Source organism: Emydura macquarii, unplaced genomic scaffold (genome assembly GCF_026122565.2).
Source record: "Emydura macquarii macquarii isolate MOO-44397 ecotype Brisbane River unplaced genomic scaffold, CSIRO-AGI_Emac_v2 contig_2699, whole genome shotgun sequence".
Classification (NCBI taxonomy): domain Eukaryota; kingdom Metazoa; phylum Chordata; order Testudines; family Chelidae; genus Emydura; species Emydura macquarii.
This window is the reverse complement of record NW_027132836.1, coordinates 3,778,080-3,805,506: the sequence shown is the minus strand read 5'-3', so window position 1 is coordinate 3,805,506 and position 27,427 is coordinate 3,778,080. Positions and strand designations below refer to the sequence as shown.

Here is a 27,427-nt window from a genome sequence, read left to right as displayed (position 1 = left end):
CCGCCCCTCGCGCTTCTGCTCCCCCGCGCCGGCGGCCGGCTGTGGGGGGGAGGGGGTGTGTGAAGAAAAGCGCGGGAAAGGCAAAGGCGGTGGGGTTGGGATCTCGGGGGGTCTCCCGCTGAGGCGGCTGGCAGGACGAGGGATTTCCAGCCAAGCCTCCTCTCTGCACACAGGGCAAGCGCCCCGCTGTGTGCACGAGGGGGGCGCTGCCAGCTGGGATGTGACACCCTCTCCCCAACCTCCCACAATCCCCAAAACCTGTCCGCCCCCCTCCCGCCTTTCACAAACCCCTCAGACACAAGCGCTCCCGGGCCCACACCCACCCCGGGGCTGGACATGGGTCCCTCTAGCACTGGGTTGGGTCTGTCCCCAGCGAGGTGGGGGGCTGTGCTGAGAGCACTGCTCTGACCCCAACGGGGCAGCACGCCCAGGGGCCGTGGGCATCAGAGACACTGCGTGCCCAGCCCGCGGGAAGGGCCTGCGGCCTTTGGTGAGCTAGATGGGTTCATTCCGGCAGCTGTCATAGCTTGTATGGGATGGTGTCTGTTGTTTTTTAACTCCATTTTACAAACATTAAAATAATCTTAGGTTTTCAGGAGATGGTGAGAAGAGTCTCAAAGGAGGGTTTCATGCATAAGCTGCTATGAGGAAGAAGGAACAGATGAACATGGGAGAAGGGCAGCAGTTAGATTCGTTTTGACTGTCATGTACTAACAAAATACTCAAGTGTTTGCTGTATGGTAAAACAGAAGGGTTTATCATATACTATTGTCTGACCTACTTTCATTTGTGTAAAATACACACAAATAGACAAATAATGAGATCCTAAGGTTAATTCTAAGGCTTGAGGATTTAATACAAGAACTAAATATTGAAGCAATGCTGTAATGTTTTAAAATAATCAGTTTTAAAAAGCTAGTGCCCTTACCTATTTTACTATGCTACCACCTCAGGTGATTAAAACTCAGTTTTTAATTTACTTTTCACTATACTTTTCTTTTTGTGCTTTGTTATGCTTGCATCATTAGTTTAACTTTCTGGTGGCTATATACTAACAGAAGACTGGGCTGCAAATACTATAACGGAATGTTTAAATTCAGACAAGACAGCTCTTAATTGAAACATATCTAGTGGACAGTTTGGTGTAAAACACCACATTTCCATGCTAAAGTGGAATAATACATTAATCATACAAGATATCAACGTTCAGTGCAAAGAACCGACATCACCATTTTTAGGATCAATAATTTACTTTTAATTTTTTTAAACATTTCACAGTTTGTTACAGGAAAAGAAACACTTGCTAATGAAAGATACACATTTTAACCCCTTTTCCAAAATAATGGAAATATTTAAGCATATTCCCTAACCTGTAAATACTGATGACTGGACTGGCAATGTTAAATAGTTTTGAGTGAGTGTATGCACTCACTATTTGTACTCCTTGTGTTCATTAGTTTTAACACCTAAACTCCTACCCTCTCTTGGGAAACCTTAAAATCAGATTCTAATTTTCTTTATTCTGAATTATTCACATCCTGCCCCCGCCCCCTTCAGCATCTGCAAACAAATAAAGCAAACTAAGTGCTGAAACCAATGCCAGTCAGGTGGATTGGCTGCCAGGGGTTATATTCTCCATGGCAACCTGCTCCGTTTCCCACAATCCCAGGAAGAAAAACATTCCTAATTCTTCCAATCCCAGGGTCTCTGCACGGCGGTGCAATGTGTTGCCACTAAGTGAGCAACAGTGGATGTTCATACTGGAATCTGAAGTCAGACAACTAACAAGATACAAACATTTATAAAATAAACTTGATAAAAAGGTTGCTAATATTATCCCTATGGAATTATGCCTAGATTCTTACTTTCCTTCCACCAAAAATATATTTTTATTTTATAAATACATATTTTAATACAGACAATCCAATCTGATTTTTATGCAAAAAAGTCACATTCAGATAGGTACTCTGTGTAGCATTAAGCTAAAAGCAGACATTACAGTAGGCATTAGCACAGTGATTCTAGGGAGGTGTTTACTAAATCATATAAATGGATCTACAAACATACAGTACCATCTCTTTAGACTATGTCACGATTCAGAAGATAATGCAGCCGGCATCTCGTGCCAGCATATCACTTTTACCCCAAAATGTGTTTGTATGTTGATATAGAGCTGTCAGAGAATTTAAGTATAAATCTGACTTTAAAATTAAAACATTTATGAACACTTCACTAGTACTTTTATTTGGGATTTAGAAAAACAATTGCTAACAGAAGCTACAAGTATTTATTGAGGTTTTCTTCATTTAACAGAAAAAAATTTAAAGCTATCAGCACCTTACAGTTCTTAGCCCAATGAAAATTTATGATGTAATTTCTCAGTTGCTGCACTTCTGTTTCTTTCAAGTGGTAGCACTGGTTCCTGGAATCCAGTTCCTAGTCAGACCTGATTAACGAGCTATTTGCCAACTCAACTTCTCACAGAGATTACAAATATTTATTAACAGGTTAGTCTTAAAATACATACAAAGCATGGAGGTTGAATGTCGTTTGTATTATAGGAGCACCAACAAAACGATAGGTGCTGTTCAAACAAACAACAGTTCTTATCCCCAAGCATTCACAATCTAAGAGGATAGTCCAATAGACACCCACCCTTCACATAGTGGTTTATAACAGTGCAGGTTGTTCAAAATTTACGACCAATGGGAGAATTGGCCACTACCCTAAGCCCAAGGGTTGCATCTAACTGGCATAAAATGGAGCATGTTGCAGTTGTTTTCTTCTTTAACAAAGGTTTGACCCATGGAGACCAGGTTCTGACACACAGTGCTCCATCCTTGAGTAGGTAGTTTGGATTAAGATGAGGCATTGCATGTTGGGATTTGTAGCCTGTATCTCTATATTAAAGATATGTGCAGCTGCAGATTGCACTTTGACCGCCCTGTATGAGCATTTCAATGTGACTCAAAGGGCTGACAGAGAAGCCAAGCAGTTCCATCTTACTGATCTGCTCATACAACAAAACTTCACTGCAAAACAGATTGTGAGCAAGAACAGTAACATAACATCTTGGTTTTAATCTTGAAATAAAGAGACTGTCTACATTTAATCAGGATAAAAAACCCTCCCCAGTCAATGATAATGGAATATTCAATTAATGCATAAACCATCTCACTGCATAAAGGACATATACTATATTAGCAGGAATCTTTTCTCTTTATGATCATTGGTCCAAGGACAGAGCATGTTAAAATGTAGTGGTCTTGAAAGCATTTGTTCTGTTCCAACAATGTTTCTAGTCTAGTAATTTGTGAATTATTGGACCATACAGTATAGGTGTTAGTTTATGTATTTTTGCTGTTGAATTAACGATTTGAAAACATCCCTATAATTCCAAGGAACTTAAATTATAAAGACCTAGGAAAAAAGATAAAGTCCAATATTTTGTCCACTTAGAATAACTTAATTGAGCCATAATAATTTATTCCCTTATTTCAAAAGAGTTATGTCAATGGATCCCTTCTGGCCTTAAAGTCTCTGAGTCTATGAATGTTAGCAACAGCTGGGACTCAAACTTCACTTAAGCGAACCACAGTGGAGGGAAAATATTAACTAGTGGTTCCTGAGAGTACTAAGGCTTATACAGTTCATTCAACAAATAATAAAAGACATGATAAATATATTAGTAATGGGTAACATCCAATCTCTAAAAGCTGGTAATTGTGATTGCCCTTTTGCTCTTTTATCTCACTTCAGTTCTAACATTTAATAGCCAGTGGCTCACAAATCAGTAAAGTTAGAGATAATCCTTCATATCATTGCCAAGCAGGATCCCAAACGATACTGTCACATACAGAATTCTCTATACAGTGGCTATTAAAATCATATGTGGGGCTGGGGATGAGGGTAATTAGAACACTCCAATTTTAAGGTACACTCTCTTGTCTTGACCTGTAGAATGTAAAGTGAATTCAGTATCCATCTGGAAAGCTAGGATTTCAGAGCCTGGATACAAAGGCAAACCCAGCTTGGATTAATATTCAATACAAGGTAATAGCTACATGGACAGACGGACAAAAAGATCTTCTGGAAACAATGAATGAAAATGTTTTTAATTGCAATTCTACCTTTTGCCAAGAATAAGAAGTTTAAAAAGAAGTTATAGGCCTGATTCTAGAAGGGTGCCAAGTGCTTTTAATTCTCATTCAAACCAATGGTAATTGAAGGGTCTCAGCATCTTATAAACATTCGGTTTCAAAATGGTATCTTTTTAAGTGAGGGTTTCATGACCATAAGTCACCTAACAAAACAAAAGGAAGAAAGCTTTCGTCCTTTGCTTCAGTCCATATTGGATCTTTTCAGTGATTTTAATCTATTTTAATGTAGACTACAGCAGAGTCTCTCAGTGATTTATTGGCTTGGTTTTGCCTCTCCCCTCCAATTCCCTGCTCCAAAGAGCAGCATACTATAAGAAACTTGTGCAAAACATTTCTTAAACTCCTTATGGGGACTGGAAGTGGAGCCATCACTTTGGATAACTCCATGTTGTACACTGACCATAGATGTACAGTGTCAAACTTACTGTCTCTGAGGAAATAATATCTGGTCAAAAAAATTTTTTTAAAGAAAAAAACACACTTGACCATAAAATGCTTCAAATTCAGACACAAAAAAAGAAACTGGAAAGTCCACTCACTCTAATCACCTTGAACAAATGAAACTACACTTTCCTCTGACAACCCATACTGAAGCATCTTGTCTCACTACACTTCTATATAGGCAGCTAAAGAAGAAATTAGACTCGGACAAGAAAAGCTTAGATCAGAGATAGGCTGAACATTAAATGCCTAATAATGCCGAACTAAACTAAAAACGTATCTACTTCTTGACTGGATGATTCTGCAAAGAGAAAACAGAAGCTGAAATGAAAGAGGACAATGCTTGTGGGGACTTGCAGACCCTCAATACTAGATTTCTAAAAGAGGCAGAAAAAAAGGGTCAGTTGAAGACAGATCCGTCATTGAATTACTATCCTTTTGTGTGATTATCATTGTTTCCAAGGTATCTTGCAGGAAATGTTATGTGGATGGAAAACACATGTGCTGAGTTATAGATTTAGAGAGGTTATCTCTGAAGTCACACTTACATTTTGCTTCTCAGGATGAAAGTTAGACATTTTTAGCTGGATGTATAAATGCAGTTGAGATTAAAATCAGGCCCTTTGAAGCATTCACAAACAGAATCAGATAAAGATATGCATCTCTGTATTTGCATTAGAATTCTGCATGTTCACATGCTCTCCTACCCCCCATTCTTAGAGAGAGCAATTGTGCAAAGAGATTTCATTGTTAACAATGAAAACACGGATCTGGAGAATATGGGCACATAATTCCTGGACAAGTATTAATTGAATGACATATCAGACCATTTTTACACATTTAAATAGCCTCAGACTCTGGTGACCAAAGATATCACACTGGCGTGGAATGTGTTTAGAATTCTTGAAGGACTGAGTTCTGCTTCAAAGCTCAGGGAAGATGAATGACTTCAACAATTTTAGTCATGAAACTCCTACTACAGCAAAAAGTCCTTAGTTGATGGACTTGTGCTCCGCTGACCTTGGCAGTCAACTGCAGGAAGGTGGTAGAATCCCTGACAATTTCTACAGGAAAGGGTAGGCGAGCACATCTCTACTGTCCACCCAGAACTCATGGTCCTCCACTGTATGAATAATCTGCCTTGTTGTGCATCACCAGCTTGTTGTCTACAAAGTAGAAACTGTCCGACTGTGTCTCATAGGGGTGAAGGATCATCTCTCGAACTGCAAAAAGAAGTTGCACATTGGTAAATGTTTGTTTTTACTTTAGACCGTAAATCTGGTGTTTTCCTTAGCAGTTGTACCAGTATGTGTAAAGGGTACAGTTTACATGGTTGTTCTGGTCACAGCTAACGGCCGTCCCAAAGCAAGTGACCATGAGCAATTATACTATCTAGGTACTTACCTGTTCCCCCATCTCCAAAGTATCTAAACACCTAACGTTTAGGGTGCTGAGAAAAATCAAGGATTTGTTACAAGAAAGTTCAGAGCAGTATCTTGGATACAGTAGTGATTTTTACGAGATATGCATGAAATATAGTCAGCAAAAAATCACTGCTGCATACCTTTCTATAAAACCAGCCATTAAGTCCCTCATGAACTGCTGCAATTTCTTCTAGAGGCGGCCAACTTTTTATTTCCTCCTGAGGTCCCTTCCAACTCTAATCTTCTATGATCTCCCTCTCTCCAACTTGGTGCCTGCCCAGCTGTCTCACCTGCAGACTTGGCAGTTGGTTTTCTGGAACACAAGCAGCCGCAGCAGGAAGGTGGAAGGGCGCACCAGCTGCCAAGTCCCCCCAATCTGCTGCAATTTTTCCATCAGCAGGTCTCATGCTCAGTGCAACTTGTAGCATACAGCAGTGCCATGTAAGAACAGTAGTTTGGGGATGGGACGGAAGGGACTCAGTCGCCAGTGTGTTTCCACACAAGGAGACTTGGCAGACAGTTTTACTCAAGGCAGCACTGCTGTCACTTCAACTGCTGCTCCAACATGAGGCTGCCACACGCTATGAGCTGTGCCAAGTACAAAACTGCATACACGGATGCTTCCTCTATGCTGTTGGAAAAATCGCAGTACTGGATTAGTTTTGGCATTTTTGCACAGTCCATGAAATTGTATTTTCTCAGGGCCCAATTAATAAGCATTAATAAGCTTCTCCTTGCAACACCTCTATGAAGTGGGAACGGAAACACAAAAAAACCTAAGTGACTTGCTCAAGATCACACATGAAGTCTGTGACAGGGATCTCCTGGGTTCCAATCCAATGCTTTAACCAGAAAGCCTTTCTTTTGAAGTACACATTTAAAAGGGAGCAGGAGAAGGGGGGCTGCTATGCTCAAAGAGTGACTAGGAACATGCCATTCTTATTCAGAATCTGCATCCTGCCTCATGTCTGCTTACATCACTGACAACAGATGCTCTAAGGTTGATACCATTGCACAGGCAATACAGAAGTCACTTCATATTAAGGTTCCATTTATAAACTGTTTAACAAATTATTAGATGTTTTAATAAATGGGTAATCAATTATTAGTGTCCAACAGGTTGCTTATAATCACCTATAGCACTTCTACTAATGTGATTATAACTACCTATATAACATACTACTCAGGCCTGTTACATGCTTATAACATCTATTCATCATTTGACCTTCCATAAGTTGTTTATAAGTTAAATTAATATAGTGCGACCAATATAGCTTCAGAAGAATGAGCTCTCTCTACTGACCCTTGTCAGTGATGGTAAATTCTGAGTGCAGAATTGAAAAGGTAGAAAAACAACAGCTCAATTTTTGGGTCCTAGATAGTTTGCAGAGCTGGCATTTATGCAGAAAAACTCAAAACTGGGCACATTTGACAAGACATGTTGAAAAAATAAATATGAAGCTACAACCCCCCATCATCAGCACAGAGTTACTCTGCTGATAGTCAAGGCCCCAGGTACTTGAGCTAAATCACAGGGGGCGCACGAGTCTTCCGTTTGGGGAGGCTTACATGCCAGCGTTGGAAGTTCCCTAGAAGTGGGGACCAGCGCCTGGACTATGGCCCTGCCCCTGAGGCCCTGCTCTTGCGCCACCTCTTCCCACCCCCCAACTCCACCTTCGAGGCCCCCCACACTCGCTTGCTCCTCTCCACCTCCTCTCTCAAGGCCCGCCTGCTCCTCTCCATGGCAGAGGGGACCGGGGTAAGAGGAGTGTAGGTGGGGCCACTGTCTGGGTGCCAGTAGCCCTCCACTTCCAGGGAGCTTCGTTTCCAGTGCTTCAAAGGTGGCAGGCTAGCGCGGCTCCAAAGGGAGATGAGCTGTGCCGCATTCACAGCATTTGCCCTCCTGCATGGCCAGCCTTTTGGGGGAGGCTTAAGCCTCCCCTCGCCTCTTGTACACACCACCCACAGGCTAAATCACTTACATCTAACGTGCAACCCTCCCGATTTCTGCAGCTGGGCTGCACTGAGTTATAGAGCAATGTTAATTGATTACAAAATCATTTAAGTCTTCACAGTTTGATGGAAATAATTCTAAATATGCACTACAAAATGAAATGTTGTAGCAGTGTCAATCCCACGATACTACAGACACAAGGTAGGTGAGGTAATAGCTTTCACTGGACCAACTCTTGTTAGTAAGAGACATGCACAGCCATGTCACCCGTGGTTGTACATCTGGCACAAGAATGTGATTGGATTTCTCTGTGAACACAGATGCCTTCAAGTGTTTTTTGTACTCTCCTGTTCCCACTTAACAATAAATACATAGCTCCATTTGGGATGGAGTCCTCCAAAATACCTCGGTTTATCGTCCCTCCCTGGCAACCCATTGACTGGAAGAACTTACTGAGATCCTCTGAGAGCTGTGGGAATTCATAGATGTGTTCACAAGTGTTTTTACTGCTGGGGATGCAGAACCCAAATTCAAAATCAAAGCTCTTGAGCAGCTGATCCCGGAAATAGTGCCTCTCAATCATGCGGAAGTTATTAATGGGCTTGTCTCCGACCGTGAACTCTACCCTGCAGTGGAAAAGAAAAGAAGATTGAAACAGGGAGTTTTGTTCCTAACTTCCTAGCCAAAAGTTTGCTGCTCATCACACACAACTGAGTTATTTTAAACAATGCAGAAAATATAATGCAACTGCTCCTAAAACTTGCTTTTATTAAGGCACACAATGTGATGCTACAAATCAGCTAGGAAACAAAGTAATCAGGATTACACAATACACAACTATTTTTCCTGCACAAAAGTGAAATATGAGTGTGAATGTCACCAGTTTAAAACCACCATCAATAGATGAAAAGCTGCCTAAGCATACTGCATAAACAGCAGAGCATTCAGCAGAGCTTCCTTGGCATAGGTGGAATTTTTCCCAAGTGATTTTAGTACTTGTGAATAGCACTAGACAAAAAGCTCTAAATTAGAGACTGACATTCTGTCTACAAAACAGGCACAGAAGACAGAAGCAGGACAAGTTTCTGATCAACGCTCATCACTGTGCCTCTATCCTAACCAGGAGGCATGACCACTTGGGTTTAGAAAGGAATTATTTATATAGGCTCAGATGTATGCAACATTGTACTATGGGTAAAGTGTGCCGAACAAACAGCATGTCCCTGCCCCAAATGAAAGTGAATATTTATTGCTGGAACAGGGTAGCAGGCAGTAGAATGAAGAGGTTGGCATGCAACTTTGATTCTCTGTCCCAAACAGCAAGGATGTGGATTCCCAACCAAAGCACAACTTTAGGGGTTCTTGCTTTAAGACTAGCTACAGGCAGCAACCTTCACTTTGTTCCTCAACGTTCTGCCTACAAGTTCTCATTCTTTACAATTCAACCTTTAATTAGGATTTAATCAGACACCCTAAAACAGCATTTTTGCTGCTCTGTCTTCTTTAAAAGTTAGACTAATGCAAACCTCTTTTTAGGACTAGCCCTGCTTTGAAACTGAAACAGTTCAAATTCCAGTCTGACATGAATCCAAACTAGTGACTTCTACACATCCGAAAAATGAGATTGGTATTGAAACAGCAGCTGATGTTTATTTAATTAAAGTATTGTGGATGTGATGCCGTAATACTGACAGGCATGAAGCACTTAATCTGCTGTACTCATTTATACATGAGTGATTGTGGAGAAAACAAAAGGACCAGTCACAGCGCGAGCCAATATCCTGCAGGCAATCTCCAATAAGAGCAGAAAGAGGCCCCCCCACCCACCCTACAGAGGAAGGTGTGGGCATTCCAGCCAAAATTTGCATCTCTCTACCCACAATGCTCCACCATACATACATTGCTACCTGTGAGGAAAGGACACATTTAGAGTGAGCTAGGCTCAGTTAGAATAAATTAATAAGCAACAAATTCCCTGAACCAGTTAGTTCTTCCATGTTTTGGGATATACCCTACCTCACATATGCACACCTACATTTTACAGTTTAAAAGTCAGTGGCAATTTTCTTGGACTGAAGTTTTACAGAAAAATCTGGGTTTTTTGGTGCTCCATTTCAGCCTCGTTTATTGACATGCACCAGATGCTACCAGGTAATGCAATGGTGCAGAGTTGTGTGTGTTTTAAGTGTTCACGTGGTGACTCACGATTCCATTCACATGCATGGAGTCATGCTGGGAATGCAGGCAGCTGCAGAGCCTTCTTTCAAAATCTGAGCAACTGGCACAGCAACTGCCAAGCCAAGTCACGCCACACTTCTCCTGAGACCAGCTGGGATACCTGCATGTAGCCTGCTGGCTCTGCCTTGCCACATGAGACTCCAGCATTAGTCTCTTGGACCCCATCTCTCAACATGGTACAAGTACTGGGCAGGGAGAATGTTCAAACCTCAAAGTGTTGGGGCTTTTTGTTGATTGTGATGAGGATCTCCCGACTAAACTGACTGACGTTTCAAACCTATCTGGTACCTACAGCAAGCTAAAGACACTTTCACCCCAACTTGTAAGGGTGCAACTGATCTTAGTACTAGAAAGACCAGTACAACATCCCAGGTACTTACGTGGCTCCAACTTGCCGAAGTCTAAGGAAAGCTGGGGTGAACTGATAACGCACAAACCGTCCAGCATTAGGGTCAACATCCTTTTTATCGCCACGTTCACGTTCTGGAATGGCACAAATCAAATCTTCATCATTATGGACTGAGAAACAGGAACCTAAGGGGAGCACCTTTACCTGGTACCTTGAAGTTTCCCCTTCCCCCTCACAGATGCTCCATACCCGATACAGCCTGTGCCCTCAGTTTGAAGGCCCAGCCAAAGACTGTGTAGGATGTTTCTGGACATGTCAGGTAAACTCAGGCACTGAGAAGTTAACTAAGTGCAGAAAATGGCTCACGTTTACTTACCTACCAGGCGTCCTGTGCTGTGTATGGTCTATAAAGGGCTTGGAGATCGTCACGTGGAAGGTGATATAGAAGTATTAAACGCCTACCCTAAACAGTTACAGGCCACTGATGCGATGTCAGCTAATCTATTTGCTCAAGTTCGTACCCCTAACAAGTATGAATACTTCCCGAAAACTAAGGACAGATCTACCACCTGCCTGCTTCTTTAGTGAAATGTAGTGATAAAGATAGCATGGTCCAACTTTGCAACAGCAATTTCTTTGTGAAGGGATCAAGTCAGCTGGGACAGTGGAAAATGCGGTGGGCTTCTCTCTGGATCTCCTCAAACACATCCTCACTATTTTCTGTTGGTTGTTCAGAGCTGATTTCATCATGTGACTGTCACTGTCTGTCTACAAATCAGCGCGGGGCTGTGGTGCTGCTTCGTAGCTGTCAGTTTGTCTCTAGGGATAGCATTCATAGCAGAAAGAGGCAATGCACACACAGATTACTGCTTTATAAACATGGAAGAACCTGAAAACAACAGTTCTACAAACTGAATGTTTGCAGAAGAAGCTGGACAGCGGAGGCAGTGTCACTAGCTTCTCTCTCTCTCTCTCAGGAGTTGGGTCACAAGCACAAGACAACCACCTTTTGGAATGACTGGCAACCCCTGCTCAATGGAAACTCGCTGCTGGAATAGCAGGAGAGTTGAAGGCAAGAATTCAGGTGATTTAACACTGGAAAGTAAGGCCCAGAACTGGAAGAGCAATTGGTGCTGCAAGCATGTTAACAAAGATGCACATGGGAAGCTTGCACAGCCCCTACCCACACTGTGCCTGGCTAGAACCAGACATCATAAGCCTATTACTTTCCATGGCATCAGATTCAGTAATATTTTAAGGAAGGGGGTGGAAGACCAATAAATACACATCATGAGAATGAACATGCAGAAAAATCCAGAAGTGCTAGATTTCCCAACTGAGTGGGACCTCTGGCACAGACCTGCCGCTTTTGCCATGTCTGCTGCGGATTCTGTCCCTTGGTGTTAAGATTGCCCTAGCTCTCAGGTTGGCAGTGTCCCTGTGCTATATGGGAAGTGCTTGGAGTGAAAGGGGCTGGAGAAAGGCAAAGATAATTTATGAAGAAGGGAGGTGTCAAGTGGCGTTTGTTTATTTATAGTGACAACATTCTCTGCACTCACCTGCGGCCGGTGGTTTGGTGATTTCAAACAGTACCGTGCCAGACTCCATGTCTCGGATTTTAAACCTGGTGAAGTCTATCTTGTACACGTTTTCCTCTGGAGTGCACAAATAATCTGTGGAAGGAAAGCAAATTCATTGCCTTGGACTTCAGATTTCTGAGGCCACAGCCAGCAGTGGGGGTGACCAGATGCATTCCAAGCCCCTCCTTTTTAATACAGAGCTGCAGCCTACAGAGGCTACAATTCCCAGCTTGCAGTGCTCCATGTTGATCCAAAGGGAAAGATGAAAAAATGCCTTCTCCCAAGGCACGGAGGAGTCATCAGCATGCCCTGACCCTGGCCCTGCACTTCCGGATCCCTCTTCTTCCAAAGCATTGAAAAGTAGTCAGCGCTCCATCATGCTCTGGCCTTTCCAGTTTAAGAGGTTTTGTCTGTTGTTTTTTTAAACCACCCTTTGGCAGAATGCAAATGCTAAGCAGCTTTGCAGGCACTAAGCTGACTTCACCTAAATAGAACAAGAGTCCCCAAGACACAATACTGCCTCCCCTCTCCACTCCCACTAATCTGGACGGGAGTTCTCCTACCTTTTCCTCAGCACTCACCATGAAGCTGGAAGTTAACAGCTATTTTTAATTAGAGGTGGACCCTGACTAGAAGTGATCTGCTAATGGGGCCCTTTCCTGACTCAGCCACTTCTACCTTTTGTGGCTGAATGCTTCTCTTTCCAACCCTGGTCTTGCTTTGTCTTGGGACCAATTCCAATTCCCTGCCACTAGACAGCAACTTTACCTTTGTGCAGGGTGGGGGAAAGGAGATCAATGGTTCCTTGTGACTACTCACCATGTTACAGAGATACAGAGTAAAAGAAGCTCTGAAAACCTATTTTATGCTGGCAAAATTTAAATTAATTTGGACCTCCAAGATACGTGAGCGAACTCAGCTTGCAAATGCATGAGAGAAGAACAGCATGGGGGGATTTTTGAGAGACTTGCTCTAGAGGTTTGAGCACAACTGGAACCAGGAACTCCTGAGTTTTAATCCCAGCTCATCCTCTGCCACCAATCCCTGCTATGACCTTGGGTCAATCACTTAATGGCTGTGCCTGCTTCCCCACTTCTAGAATTGGGATCATACCAACCTTCCAAGAACATGGTAAGGATCAGTTAGCTAAGGGCCTATCTACACGTACAGTGCTGCAGCTGCGCTGCTGTACACTACCTACACTGATGGGAGAGCTTCTCCCGCTGGCATAAGTACTCCACCTCCCAGAGAGGTGATCCCTATGTCGACGAGAGAAGCCCTCCCGTTAACATAGACCCTGGAGGTTAGGTCGGTATAATTACGTCGTGCATGGGTGTGGCTATTTCACACCCCTGCGCAATGCAGTTATACCGACGTAAGTTTGTAGTGTAGACCAAGCCTAACACATGTCAGGGAATTACTGTAGTTACAGATAGGAGGAGTGTGCTTTAGAGGAAGTACAAATGAAGTGCTTACACTACTATAGCAAAACCTTAGATAGACAGTCACCCCAGTGTGATACAAGAGTCTGACTGCCCTGGTACATTAACAATGTGCCCTAAATCCTGCACATTGGGACTAGCAGGACAGAGAAAAAGAGATCCTGTGATCTCTCCACAATGAACCGTACCAGGATCCAGATTGCAAAGCTCTCAGGCTGGGATTCACAATCACAGGAACCAGATCCCAGCACTCTACAGCAGAGATGAAGACACGTGTTTGATCATTACCATGATGCTAGCCTACACTGTGCATTGAATCCGAGGTGCTGCATGACTGTTTTCAGCTGTTGTGTTACTGAAAATTAACTGCACATCCGGAAGTAATTTTTCCCTCTTTGCAGGTGCTCTTAACCTAGAGAGCTGTTTGAGTGCTCCACAGGAGCATTAGACTTGCCCTCCCCAGGATTTTACTGGTGGGTGCCATGGCCAGCAGACAGGGAAAGTTCAAAGGAAATGGGGTCAGTCAGGGCTGCTATAGAGCACAAAGCTTTCTCTTGGCATTTGGCAGTAACGTTTCCCGCTCGGCGTTTCAGTGCAGCACAAGCAGAAACATTAACAGCAGTTCTTGGATCGTTGGTTTGGCCAAAATAATTTTCTTCTTATCCGAGAGCCGTGCGGAAGATCAACTATGTCAGACATCACTGCTTACCCAAGTCTAGTGGAAGCTCATTGCTCAGGGAAGAAACCTATGAATTCAAAGCATTCTTTGATCTGCAGAAAACCCCACATTTCCAGTGATGGTGGAGGCAGAGATAGGCCAGGTATTTAAATCAGCACTCTACTCTGAACTCCACCAAAGACAACCCTACACTTGGGTAGAGGGGAGGTGTCATGGGAAGAAGATACATGAGGCTGTATCTGTTAGCCCAAACTGTTAGCAAGTCTGATCTGGCTTGGAACGTTCTGGGATAATTACACAAGTCAATTTGTGTCTATGGGGCATCATTTCCAGAGGCCACTGCTTTACCTGCTGCCCACTATCAGGGCGTTGAGCGGGTGGCTGGGTACCCAACTGCAGAGAGAGGCAGCTGCTTTTGAAAGGTGTACATGACCAGACGCACGGTCCAGAGAAGTGAACTACTTGGTCACAGTCACGTTCTCCAGGCCTCGGGCATGCGTGCAGCGCTGCAAGTCACGTTTGTCCACAAGTTAATTATTAACTGTTTTTCTTCTGCAGAATTCTTCCCCAGCGAGCACCATGGGAACAGTTATCCCCACCCTGGCAGCAGTGGTTGCTATAGTAACAGTGTCAGTGGATCATCCAAATAAGTGAGAGAGAGAGCAGAGCCCAGAGAGAGCAGAGCCGAGCTACAGGCAAAGAGCTACACGGAAGGCACAGTTCTGGCCAATCTGTCTCTGACGTTGGAAAACTTTCACCAGCTTTTCCAGCTCTGCTGCGGGAAGTCTTTGAAACATCCCCATCTTCACCAGCACGCTGGTACCTAACTGGGTCCCACAGGGCCGCTTAGCTGCCGGGGGAAGGGGAGATTTGGTGCAATGAATAACTGAGCTTTCCTTCCCTGCCGCCTAGAATGGCATTGTCCAGGCTCCCTGCAGGTGAGAGGTATCAAGCCAGCTCCTCTCAGAGCCTGCTAGCCTGAGATAGTCGCTTCCTACAAGTCCCCTTTCCTGCTGGCTCCCATTGTTAATGAGGACACTTGCTAACTGCCAGCTCCCCCACACAAACACTGCCTCCTCTCCCAAGGCCTGCTGTGTTTAAGAACCACCTAGGACGTTATATAAGAAATGTGTTGGCAGAGAAGGAATCCAGCGTCTCATGTAAACCACTGGTGAAACCCTACCTGGCCCACAGACCCTCTTTACAAGTAAATAGTCCCACAGAAGCAGCAGAAGTCCTAGCCACAGCCTGCAGGCCATGGTGCATAGATCACAAATGAGATGAGTCTGGGGATCTCTCCTTGATCTCAAGTGAATGTTGGTCTTGATTGCAAAACCACCACACGGTTGATTCGGTCTGTGCGGAGGAGACACTCAGGACAGCAACAGCAGTTGCTGCTCAACAGCTCAACCAGAGGTGCTCAATCGCTCGCTGAGGACGGGAGAAGCACAAAGAGTTCAGCTCTGCAGAAGATGCTAGAAGAGGGTGTTTTGCAAGGGAGCCAGTGGTAACAGAGGTAGCATTACGTCTCTAATGCCAATCTGATCATCAGAACAGCTGTCGGATGAAAAGCCTTGCCTGTGTCCAGAAAACCCCCAGAATAGCAGGAGATTTCAGGATCGGGGGGCAAACCTGGCTCGGTGGAAGGGGATGAGCCGGTTTCACAACAGCAATTCAATGAAGCATATACACATTGTGAAGCCAAGCAGGACACAGCTTCTGCACCCCCCGTCACCCAAGGTGCTGTAGCCAAGCAGAGAGGGACACATCAGTGCCCATCCCAAGGAAGTGAACTGGTTACTCCTTCCCCTCCTCACAACCAGAAACTGTCAAGCCAGGGAAACCATCCAAATGGGGACGTAGCAGCCTTGAGTCTGAAGTGAGTGCGTGCAAGAGGAGCATGTGTTGTCTCCTCCTAATTCTTCAGAAGGACTCAATTCCCCAAATGGTGCACGTGCAAAACCGATGCTCTCGGAGTGGGTGACAGCCTCGTTGTGCTCAGACAGTGCTGCCACCCAGCACCATCACACGCACCTAGGGACAGCCCTGCTTTCTCGTAGCACACCTCTCAGTGACTTGGGAGCAGATGCAGAAAAGAAGGTGGCTGCACGGCCCCCAGCACATAGAGGACAGGCTACCTGGCAAGTGAGCCCATCCCAGTGACCGGTGCTAGAGAAACATTAGAGCCCCAGGGGAAAGTGTTCAGCCCAAAGCCACCGGGGCAGCTGGAGCACCTGGCTCTGCCGGGAGCTCAGTTGGCCAGGCAATAGGTGGGAGAAGCACTGTTCAAAGGTCGGGGCTTTCTAAGTGCTTTCCCAAGCTATCTGAGATGGTCAGCAAGTGATGGGTAAAAGCCCTACAAATCATCCTCAGGGCAGCCTAAACTTGGATGTCCCGTCTCCCATAGGGAAGCTCAGGGATGCAAACTCCAGGGAGGACGGCTTGGAAGAAACGAGCCCATGGCAGAAGCAAAAAACAGGAAAAGAAAGATAAGCAGGTGGCTGGAGCATCTGGTTGGCCCAGTCAGAGGGACAGCCCTCATCCGCATCAATGCGCCTCACTATCCAGAGAATGCATTTCTGCCACAGCCAGGGCACAGCTGGTTTTTAACTGAGGAGACCTTCCTCCCCTCCCTAAATAGCTGAGAACAAAACGGCAACAGAGACAAGTCAGCACGTGCAGACACACTAGCACGGCCTGGGGCAATGGTAACTTGGCTCCTGTGCTCGTTTTAAGAGACAGGCTAAGAATCCCACTAAGCGCCCTCTGAAGACATTACTTCTGCATTCTGTAGCAGATTTGTTCCTTTAGCAAACACCCATTTTAGTCAAGTTGGTTCCATAAATTAGCCTGAAAGGCCCCGGCTCCCATATGCAGCCAGCAGTACTAGTGAGCGCATTTCCTCCCCCTCCTCCGCCCCCATGCACTGCTTCTGGGCAGTTCTGCAATGGGAGAGGAACAACATTATCGAGCATTCAATCCCAATAATCGGGGAGAGCAGAACCCCAGTCTAGGGCTTCAAGGTCAGACAAACTGATGCAACTCTCCCATAAAGCCCTGCAGATCACCAGAACACACCAAGGGACCGGCGCCTTCTCTACTCCCAGCCCAGCGAAAGGCCAAACTGGACTTCAGCATCAGCCAGGCCACAGCACCCTTTATCAGGGCAGCCTCAAGGAATTAATCGGGGGAGGTAATGTTCCCTGCAACCGCCCTATTCAGATCAGGGGCCTGTAGCCCCTGCACATGGGTTTGCAGTGCCCTCCATGGGGGTAAAGTGAAAATCCTCTAGCCCCACCGACACTTATTATAGACATCTCCACGGTGCTCCTAATTAGAGCATCTGAGCTCCGATTTGGCAGGTTTTATTCTAAGCCTTTAATTGTCCGGGGGGTGGGGTGGAGGAGGGGAGCCAAGTGCCAAGAGGAGGAGGAAGATCTTAGAATCTGAGAACGGCCCTTGGCCATACACACAAGGAAGGCGGCAGCGCTCACCTCACCTGGGGTGAGCGTGTCTTGCCAGCATGAGCTGGGACAGGAACCTGAGCTGAGGTAAGAACCCCCTGGCTGTTTTCTAACATGCTTCAACAAACAAGGTCAGAGGCTATTTTGAAACCTGCTCCCGAGATGTAAGCCACAGACACAGATGGCTGGAGATGAACTCCTAGGAGCTGGCAATTAGGAGATTATCAGATTGAAGATCCGCAGGAGGAGGGCAGCAAACGTAGCACGGATGCTGAACATGCAGACTGGTGACGCAAGGAAAGGCACCTTCTGCCTCCCCGGCCCAGATACTCACAGCAGGAAGGGGGGTGACTCAGAGCACAGGGAATCATTACTCCTGGCATCCAGAACAATACAGCGAAAGGAGGAGAAAATAAGGCTCCCCAGATGCAGCAACATTAAAAGCCCCTAAAGAAGCAGGATCCTAGCAAAGCACGGGGCACTGGAGCAAAACCTGCAGGTGGTTCCTAACACCGAGGGGTTCCAATGCCATCTTGTTCTGGGCTGTGGGGAAAGCTGCCCTGCCACTTTATTGCTCGAGTTTATTGCCTTGTAGACAAGTGCACAAACACTGCCCTGGACAGGTATCTCCAGCCCTCAATTCCCAGTGCCAGGGTCTCTGCCTGCCCCCCAAACACATACCAGCCCAGGGAGGGGCCGTGTCTCAGTCCCACTTGGGGAGGTGCGTGTGAGGGAAGAAACACTGACGTGTCCAGGACTGACGGATGTTCTTGGGAAGAGGGGATGGAGGACACCTGTTCAACAGGAGGTGTCTGAGGGGAATGGGACCTAGCCCCATGGAAAAGGAGGAGGCATGATGATCTCCCAAGGGGGACCAACTCCTCACCCAGGGCTCCATCAGAGCAGAGCAGCTCCTGAAGGCTTCTACTAACACCACAGAAAATGCACTTTGCTGAAGTGACGAGTCGGACAATCTTCCAACCGCCCTTCGGGGCGGCCGTGCAGCCAGCCCAACTACTTCATCCTGACTATCAGCCTGCTAGCAGAGATCAGGGCAGACGGAGACAGGCGCCCACCCCAGGCAGCCAGTGAGCCTGGCATTCCATAAGGCCCCTCTGGCCAAGCGGGTTGGGGGACTAGGCTAAGGCACTGTTTGGCAACACACCTCCCCAGCCCTTCTTTGGCAGTGGGTAATAATTCCTTGCCTGGGAACTCAACTCTCAGAAGTGAGTAAACGTCCATCAGCTGTCACCGGAACCAGTGACAACAAGCGATCATGGGAACCGGTGCAAAAGGAAGAGAGAAAAAGGCGTCCTGATACAAGCGAAGGACTGTGTTAAGATCATGCCTGGTGAACAAGAACCGTGGAAGACCAGAAGTCCGTGAACCAAAAATGCTGTATTAGAAACGAGGCCTAATTGGTGAACAAAACAATGAGATGGGCCATTCCACCGATCGCTGCCTTTGGGGCCCCGGGGGGAAGCTGGCCAGCTCTACCCTGGCTGGCTGCTACCCCCACTGTCTCCTGGGATTCCAGGCCTTTTTCATCCGAATCCTGACCAGACGGGGCCAGAGAGCGGGACTCAGAATACGCCGCCACCTCCCCAGCTCTGGCTAAATCCTGACCACACCTGGGATGTGAGACTACCCCCCACATCCAAAGTGTCCTTTATCTTCCACACCTTATTGCTTCTCTTTCCTACCCCTCTCCTTTTCCCTTCTGTCTAACAAGAGTCCATGTTAACACCTTTGACCCCATGTATCCCACCTAGATGAATACAATGGTGGCCCCCCTCAGTGTCTGGAGCACGGAGGCATTTTTCACACTACCTGCACTCGGCCCGGCAGAAGCCTGGCAGAGAACAGAGCCACTCTAGCCTTGTACCATTGCTGGAGTCTTCTCCACCCTAGTGCTCCCACCTAGACCACCAACCGCACCAGTGGGAACTTCCTGGTAAGGTTCCCCCATACAGACACCTGTCTAGAGGTAGGGCAATACCAGAAAGAGAGCACCCCATGGCAGAGGGGAGCTGCCCCTGTTCATTCATCTCCGGGGGGATGTTAGCTGAAGCCAATATCAAATGACATAGCAACTTCACACTCTGCTGATCATTCAGCAGAAATATCCAGCGGTGGCTCAGGCTGTGGGTGGGGCATGGAATCATGGGCAGACTAGCAGCCCGATCAACTCACTTGGACTTTCTCTATGCTTGGCATTAGCCCGCACTGGGCCACTGGCGGCCAGCTTCTGGCAAGGCTCCTCCAGTGCACGTCGTGACTTTCCGCGTCAGACTTGATGGCAGCTACAACCGCAACCAACGGATGGTCCCCGAAGACAGACAAAGCCTTAGATCGTCACTCGGAAAAGGCAATGGATCCCCAGGGCTACAGAAGTGAGCTGACTGCACCCCGCCTAGATACGCATTAGCCCCTGCAAGCTGCGTATCCATCAGTCTTCATTATCTGCAGCATGCATGAGCCCAGCAGAGCTTGGCTGTCCTGCCCAGGGAAGAACACCTTCCCAGGCAGGCGGTGTGGGAAGGGCTATGCCCTCTGAACCTGCAAGCAGGGCAGTCCATGTTTCCAGGCTGGGTGCCAGCGCAAGAGATACAGATGGACATTTCTCCCCCTCCCGCTGTGCTGGTAATTAACTGCAATCTGAAATTAGCTCTGCCCTGCTCCCCTGCTAATCCCAAATTAATCAGGCTGGAAGGTTTTCCTCTCATGGTGAGTGTGGCTGTATAAGCAAGTGACAAATCCTGCTAATAGCAAAGCAAATGCTCCATTCGCCTTCTGTGTAATCCGTCTGGAGTACTGCCAGAGGTGAGTGTGTGGAGGAGACCGAATGCTTTAGTAGCAGCCCCCCCGGCATTCTCCACAGACCTGGATCTTGACGTGCGTGGTGCAGCTCAGGGCTCTGGAATCTGGGGAGAGTTTCACATTAAGGGGACACAACAGACACAGGATTACTTGGACAATTCCTCCCACCTTTAAGCTTATTATGGGCAGGGAAACATTGAGAACACAGCCCAGCTGGCTGTCCTGGCTTCCTGCAGACAGAAGGAGCTTCCATGCATTGGAAGCAAGTGTTCCTTTGCCACAGTTTTCACCAACCACGAACGTGTCCCTTTGGGAGCAGAGCACAGGCCTCCCTCCACCAGCTTGTATTTCCACAATGGGGCTCCCATGGCGCACTCATGACCGGCTCGGCACTACGCCGGTTCGGAACAGCAGCGCATATTATTCTGTGAACTGCAGAGCACGAGCCTGGATGCTGGGGACAGCAGCTGTTCCAGCACTTTAGACAGAGCTCCAGCAGCTGCACTGAGCTAGCCCCCTCCTGGGGGGACATTTCAGCGCCAGTCCAAAGGGCACGCACGCACGCGGGCTCGGAAAAGCAGCACCGTGCATCCTACATTCAGAGTCACATTTATCCCAGCCCAGGGGCCAGGCTTTCTGAGTTCAAAGTATTGGGAAACAGCAGCTGGGAGAAGTCCTTGGGCCTGCTTCCCACCCCCAACATCCCAGGACATTAACCATTAGGGCCCAGGAGAACCAGCTCTTCCGGCCTTTGTCATGGTTGGCAAACGTCACAAGTGCCTCCTGAAACCTGGCAAGTCTCCGCACAAGGCAGAGCGGCTAAGGCAGGAGCCAAACGCACTGAGAACAAGAAGGAGCATTGCTAGCGAAGCCATCACAGAATTCCAAGCGTGTCGACGAGTCTCCCCATCGAAGCACTTCCAAAGCATGTCTCACTGCAGCAGCTCAGCCCCTAATCCAGTCTAGCTCAGGCCGGGGCCTGACCTCTTCCAACTGCGTTAGCAGAAGACTTCTTAGCTGCCTGGATAAAGATGAGCCTTGCTCTGACATAACCAGGATTCCTCAGCCCAGGAACCTCTCCATGGCGCTCCTGGACCGGACTGGCCCCCGGCAGGCTATCGGTGCTGGTAACGGCTCTGTCCCTGTGAGAGGCTGAGGCTGCTTCACAACAGTAGAAAGAAGCCTCTGAAGTGCTCCAGACAAAGGGTTTGACTCACAAGGGCAAGAGCCTGGGCAGCCTGCAGCACAGTCCAGCACAGCACAGAGCTGAGGTGGGCTGGCTGCATGGGGCAGATCAGTGCACCGGGGGCCTCGCCGCTGTCTAGGATCCATGACAAGGAAGTTCCCTGTCCAGAGAGTTGAAGGCGCCACAGCCCGAGGTACGTTCGTAACAGCGTGTGCACCGATGGGTGGCTCAGAACCCGGGGACACAAAACTGTCTCCATCTCTAGCATAGACAGAGCTTCAGCCGGGCGATGAGCAGCCCAACTCCAGTAGGTTCAACTCCAGAGCGGAACCGAGCTCTAAACTCCGGGGCAAGGAGCGAAAGGGATAAGAGCGCGAGCCACTGCAGAGCAGGTCAGTGTAGCGGGCCCTGTCCCACAGCCTGGGAGGGCAGAAGACAGCCCCAAGCAAGCGAAAGGCTGCATTAGCAAGGGTTTCCAGGAGCAAGAAGGGTGTTTGCTACTCAGAAGAACACACCGTCACCTCCCAACAGTGTAGCCCGGGGGCTGAGCCGGTGTGGGAGCCCTGCCCTGCACACTGTACCGACATACGCAGGCCCTACGGCGTTACCTCAGTCTGGAAGGAAAGTAACCGACTCAGGCCCTACCAGGCACCGAGGGGATTTCAGGGCCATTCCACCAAGATTCTGTCCCTTGGCCATTCACCGACTCTTCTCCAGCCAAGATACTCAGAAGGCATGAAACAGTCAGCCACAAACCATCTTCGGGGCAGTCAAACAACTGCACGTCCCATCCTCCAGCTGCAATTTCTCAGTCAGAATCACAGCCTTCACCGGGAACAGAAATATGGAGCGGCTGGACGCCTCCCTGGACCTGGATACAGGCATTAAAACCGCATCATGTCCTGGCACAATGCTGCGCAAGCGGGGCCACTACGAACTCCTGGCAGAGCCTCCAAGAGACACCCAATTTCCTGCACCCCGCCCCTCACCTCCCCGAGCTGCAGTGCTCCAGCTAGAGATGTGCAGACTGCCCTGGGGTGGCCAGCTCCAGCCCGCAAGCCTGCACAGAGCTCTTCCAGCCGGAGGTCAGGACACATCCCTGCATTTACGGTCATTTCAGGCCCCGAACCAGAGCAGTCAGCAGCCTTAACATGCGCCTTCCCAGCCGCTACTTCAACTGAGACACCAAACCAAGGGCGAAGCAACAGCCCAACAGACACTGCTGGGGGCTGCACTGGGGTTTGTGCAACTGTGCAGCAAGTTGATTTACCTTGGCTTCCACATCTGCAGAGGAAGCCAGGCCAATGCTCTCTGCGCAGGGCTGCCGGGAGGAGCGGCACAGCACCAGCAAGCTGTGCCATCCTGCGTGCTACGACTAATCTCGTTACGTTGCTGGGGCAGGGAGCGTGCCGCGGAGGCCTAGGAGGGGCACTGTGGGTCAGTAAACTCACCGTTTTGTCCAGCTGCAGTTTGCAGGGGAAGCTTAACACATGACGAGCCGGTAGAAAGGCTGGCGAAAGGCCAACGCTGACGCAGTTTCAAATGGCAACAGGAACCTAGGTCCCCTGAGGGGTGGAATCAGTTCAGCCAGGTTCAAATGGGGAAGAAACAAGGGAAAAAAATACTAATCACGCCATCCCTCCCCCAACCCTGCGCAACACTGCTCCCAGCAAAGCCAACCTCTGAGAACCGCAGTCACACCCGGACACTCATTGAGGCCAGAATGGAACTCGTCCCTTATTCCCGGGCACGGGAGCGGGGGATGGGAGAGCACTGTTTGCTGACCTCGTTTCTGAGCAGCAGCCCCAATTACCTGGGACCATTCCCCATTTTAGGGCTTGCTGGGCCCAGCCTGTTTGCCAGGACAAGCTATGCAGGATGTTACCTGGCTGAGTGCACCAAGGCCACGCGCAGCATGTTACCAGAGCACGAGCAGGGAGAGAGAGCCTCCTGCCTCAGGCTTTAAGACAGTCTCTAACGCCGAGGGGTTGGGCGAGACCTTCCCAGGGGCAGATTATCCCCCGTCTCCCTGAGGGCTCTGGTGCATTGTAGGTAATGGGACACCGGAGGAGACAGGTGCCAGGGCAGACCCAGTCTGGCAATTGCTGCACGCGTTGGGCCTGTAGGAACACTGCCCCTTTCGTAGGTTTCCTTGGTCTGGGATTTTCTAGGCCTTACACTAAACCAGTGAGAGGAGAGTTCACCCGTCTACCACGGGCAGCAGAGTCAGCTCTGGACTGGGACAAGCACCTAAAGCAACAAGGCCAGTCCACGGGGCTCTAGGGAAGCGCAACGGTGACAGCACTTGCGTTTCACACTGACTCTGACTGCCAGAGGAGCCTAGAGTACATTGCCCTACCAACCCGGCACGTCGAGCCCCTCTGCGCTCCTCCGGCAGGAGAGGAGCCCTCGGTCTCCCTCACGCAGCAAGCGCTCCTTGCCAGAGGAGAGGACTGGCCGAATGGCTGGGTGTTTCTAGCTCTCCGGCTACGCCCGGCTGTCGAGTGCCATGTGCAATTTGAAATAGTCTCTGGGTTTCAATTATTTACTCGTTAGGAATGAAAAAATACTAAGGAGCCTTCAGCCTCGGAGACCAATGCTGTGCAAAGGGGGAAATGGGCCCTGAAAAGCGCAGTTAGAAAAGGGCCCTCTGTATGGCCAGGGTCCACGCGAGGGCACCGCTGGATACCACGTAGGCAAGACCAACGCAGCAGGACTTGGGGCAGACCTTGTGCATCTCCAGTAACTCTCTAGAGCCATCAGCTGAGTGGGGATGGGCTGCATCTGCCACACACTAAATTCCACATACGCCTTCACTACAGCCCCTGTCCTGCAAAGACACTGCCCGGCGCGCGCCTGGGGTGCACCTGGCAAGGTCTGGCACCAGCCGGCCAGCCACATCAGATCCAGTGGAGCACTCCCACAAACCGGGCTCATTCTGCCCAGCCTCGTGAGGAAGGAAAGAAGGCCCCAGGAGTGAGGGTGGGTCCTGCCAGGCATGAAGCACCTCCAGGGCCAGCCTGCACCGGGGACGGAACCGACTCTTTCGCTCAAGCAGGAGCCTCCATCACGCCACGTGCCCAGCCACGGCAGGACCCTGACGGAATCAAACAGGGGAAGGGGAGTCGCTCTCTCGGAGCTTTAGCTAGTGAATTGTTAGCAGCCCCCGCTAGTCTGCTCGGAACGTGCAGCGGGTCTGCAAGGCCGGGAAACCCCCGTGCTGCGAGGGGCAAAGGGAAGCAGACAGGCATATGGAGAATCCTCCCTCTTCGGGGATCTGCGCGTGGTGCCAAGACAGGCAACGTGCACATGGCTCACAGCGCAGCAGGCTCCTGGCACTGGACAGCACTGGGGATGACGAGGGACACGGCCGTCACAGGAGGTGCGTGACTGCTTTCTTTGTTGCGCGGAGTGCTGCCCTGCAGGTAGAGAAGGTGGCTACAAGTCTGGGCTCCCCACTCCGTTCCAGCACGATATGCACCGTGGGCAGCTGAGCTAACCGCCCCTCCATTGCACCGTGCCGCTGGACTGGAGAGACGAATGCTAGACAAGTGCCAATCCGCAGCGGGAAGGATCATTGACATTAGTGTCAGCCTGCAATAGATACGTTTTCCCTTACCAATGCTACAGGGGAGAACACACGTGGACGTGTCGCTCACAGACGAGCTTTAACCCCACCCACGGCTAGCCACAAGCAGAGCCCTTACACAGACTGTTACAAAATAGTTTAATACTTGTTCAAACACCGGCATCACTTCTCTGGAGCAAGCGTTCCTGTGTTTGCCGAACAACACAAACAACATACTTCATCGTCTAGGGCACAGCCGCTCTGACCATGAGACGCAAGCGCTGTAATCTCCGTGCACAGAGCTGGGAAACCCCCCTTCACTCCGGATCAGCCCCCAGCAATACCTCATGGGCCCCACTGTGCCCCCTGTCCTAGCCACAGGCATGGGGGTGGCCTAACCGGTCCTGCTGCTAGTGGTACCTGCGCTATAGAACCCCTCTCACTGCACCAGCCGGCCCCAGTGAGGCGGGGTCAGCAAAGGCCAAGGAGACGGACCCCCCGAGTCGCCTTCCCAACGTGGCTGAGGCAGGCTGATGGACAGCAGAGCGGCCTGCCCTGGAGAGAAAATGTCAGATTGCCAGTAAAGCAGCACCTGAAGAGTTGGCTCCCTGAGAACCCACCTGGTACCAGGGAAGACCCAGAAGCACGCCCCTTCCCTTCCCTTCCCTCCCCCCGCAGAGGCCCTCCTAGAGATCTGGGACTCGCTTGGTGCCTGGAGGGGCAGAACCATTGTCTCCCTTGCAGAACCACTGCCTGCCCCGCCTCTTGCAGCAGCGACCCACCTGGCTGTGACCAGGCTCCCAGCAAAGCCAGGTGATCAGGAGAGGACTCTGTAAGCAGAGACTATGTATGATAGAGCCACAAAATGATGGGGTAGGCTCAGAAAACCCTCCCTGAACTCTTTTAAGGGACAGTCCTGGGTCAAAAACTCAGCGAGCTGTGCATGCGTCTCAGCTCACCCCCTCTCCGCCACCCCGTCCCCAAGCCACGCGGCAGGTGTGGCAGCCTCTCCGGTGACACGCCACGCCGACGCTTTTCTGCCACGATAACAAGCTGCAGAAGCGTCCGTGGCCTCGGACGGGCAAGGCCCCGATTCCACAGCCAGGCCGGCTGGTGAGAGGTACCACGGACACTCGGTGCTGTCAGCAGCACTCGGGGAACTCCCTGACGCTTGGGCCTCTGGCAAACACAGGGAACCAGGCCACTGCAAACGCCAGAGACGGGTTCAGACCAGGGCTGGTCTCCCGGCTCCTCTGTCTGGGCACCCGGCTACGCAAGGTGCAGCACAGCCACCCCGTCAAACCGTCCCACAGTCCGTCCGCTGGGGCAGCGGTCCCGCTGGAGCCCCCCTCAGACGTGGAAGAGACGTGGCTGAAGGACCAGGCCCTGCTGAATCCAGAGACCTGGCTGGCCCTGGGGTTTCGGCCTGTATTCATCAGCGCCCACTTCTTCTAGAGGAGGCCCAGCACGGCCCGGCTAGTGCCCAGCTGGGCCCGCACAGCCACACAGCCCGAGGCTGAGCCGGCCCTGGCAGTGAACACCCCGGCGGGGCGGGGCGGGGCAGGGCAGGGCAGACGGGCAGCCCAGGGGGTCTCAGACATTTCCCCACCCGCCCCCGCCAGTCAGCGCCCGTCCCCATGGCAGGAGCCCAGCCCAGTGCCCCGGGGCCGGGGGGCAGAGGCGGGAACCAGGCCGGATCTCCCGGGGAGCGGAGCTGAGCGGAGCCCGGGCCGAGAGGCGGGCAGAGCGGACAGGCAGCAGGCGGCACCGGGGCGGGGGGCACAGCTCCGCGTGCAGGGGCCGGACCCGCGGAGGGACGGGGCTGGGGGGCCGGGAGGAGGCCGGGCCGCACTCACCGCCCGTGATTTTCTGGAGCCCCAGCACGTCCTCGGGCCCGATGAGCGGCTGCCGCCGCAGCTCCGCCTCCGCGGGGCCGGCCGCCGCCCCGCCGCCCTTCTTCACCCGCATGGCCGCGGCCCCGCCGCTGCCCCGCCGGCCGCCGGAGCGAGTGTCGGCGCGGAGGGCGGGTTCGCTCATCCCCCGCCGCCCGCCCGCCCGCCCGAGCCCGGCAAATCCCCCGCGCGGCCGCCGCCGGCTCGGCTCGGCTCGGCTCGGCTCGGCT

The 27,427-nt window shown here is 49.8% G+C and overlaps 1 protein-coding gene across 1 annotated transcript; it reads right to left on the bottom strand.

The window, feature by feature from the left end:
• Positions 1 to 1,231: 1,231 nt before the first annotated feature.
• Positions 1,232 to 27,410, bottom strand: UNC119 (unc-119 lipid binding chaperone). Its single transcript, XM_067565949.1, has 5 exons — positions 27,162 to 27,410; positions 12,126 to 12,239; positions 10,598 to 10,700; positions 8,433 to 8,605; positions 1,232 to 5,824 (listed from the first exon to the last, which is right to left on the bottom strand). The coding sequence occupies exons 1-5, from the start codon at positions 27,340 to 27,342 to the stop codon at positions 5,712 to 5,714; spliced, it is 684 nt and encodes a 227-aa protein (XP_067422050.1). The 5' UTR covers positions 27,343 to 27,410; the 3' UTR covers positions 1,232 to 5,711.
• Positions 27,411 to 27,427: the final 17 nt, after the last annotated feature.

Bases quoted from the DNA above. Each gene is read 5' to 3' on its own strand.
- UNC119 (XM_067565949.1), bottom strand. From the start codon at position 27,342: ATGAGCGAACCCGCCCTCCGCGCCGACACTCGCTCCGGCGGCCGGCGG. The intron at 12,240-27,161 runs GTGAGTGCGGCC...TTCCTTCCACAG, and splicing joins GCTCCAGAAAATCACGGGCG to ATTATTTGTGCACTCCAGAG. The intron at 10,701-12,125 runs GTGAGTGCAGAG...GTGCCATTCCAG, and splicing joins CACCAAACCACCGGCCGCAG to AACGTGAACGTGGCGATAAA.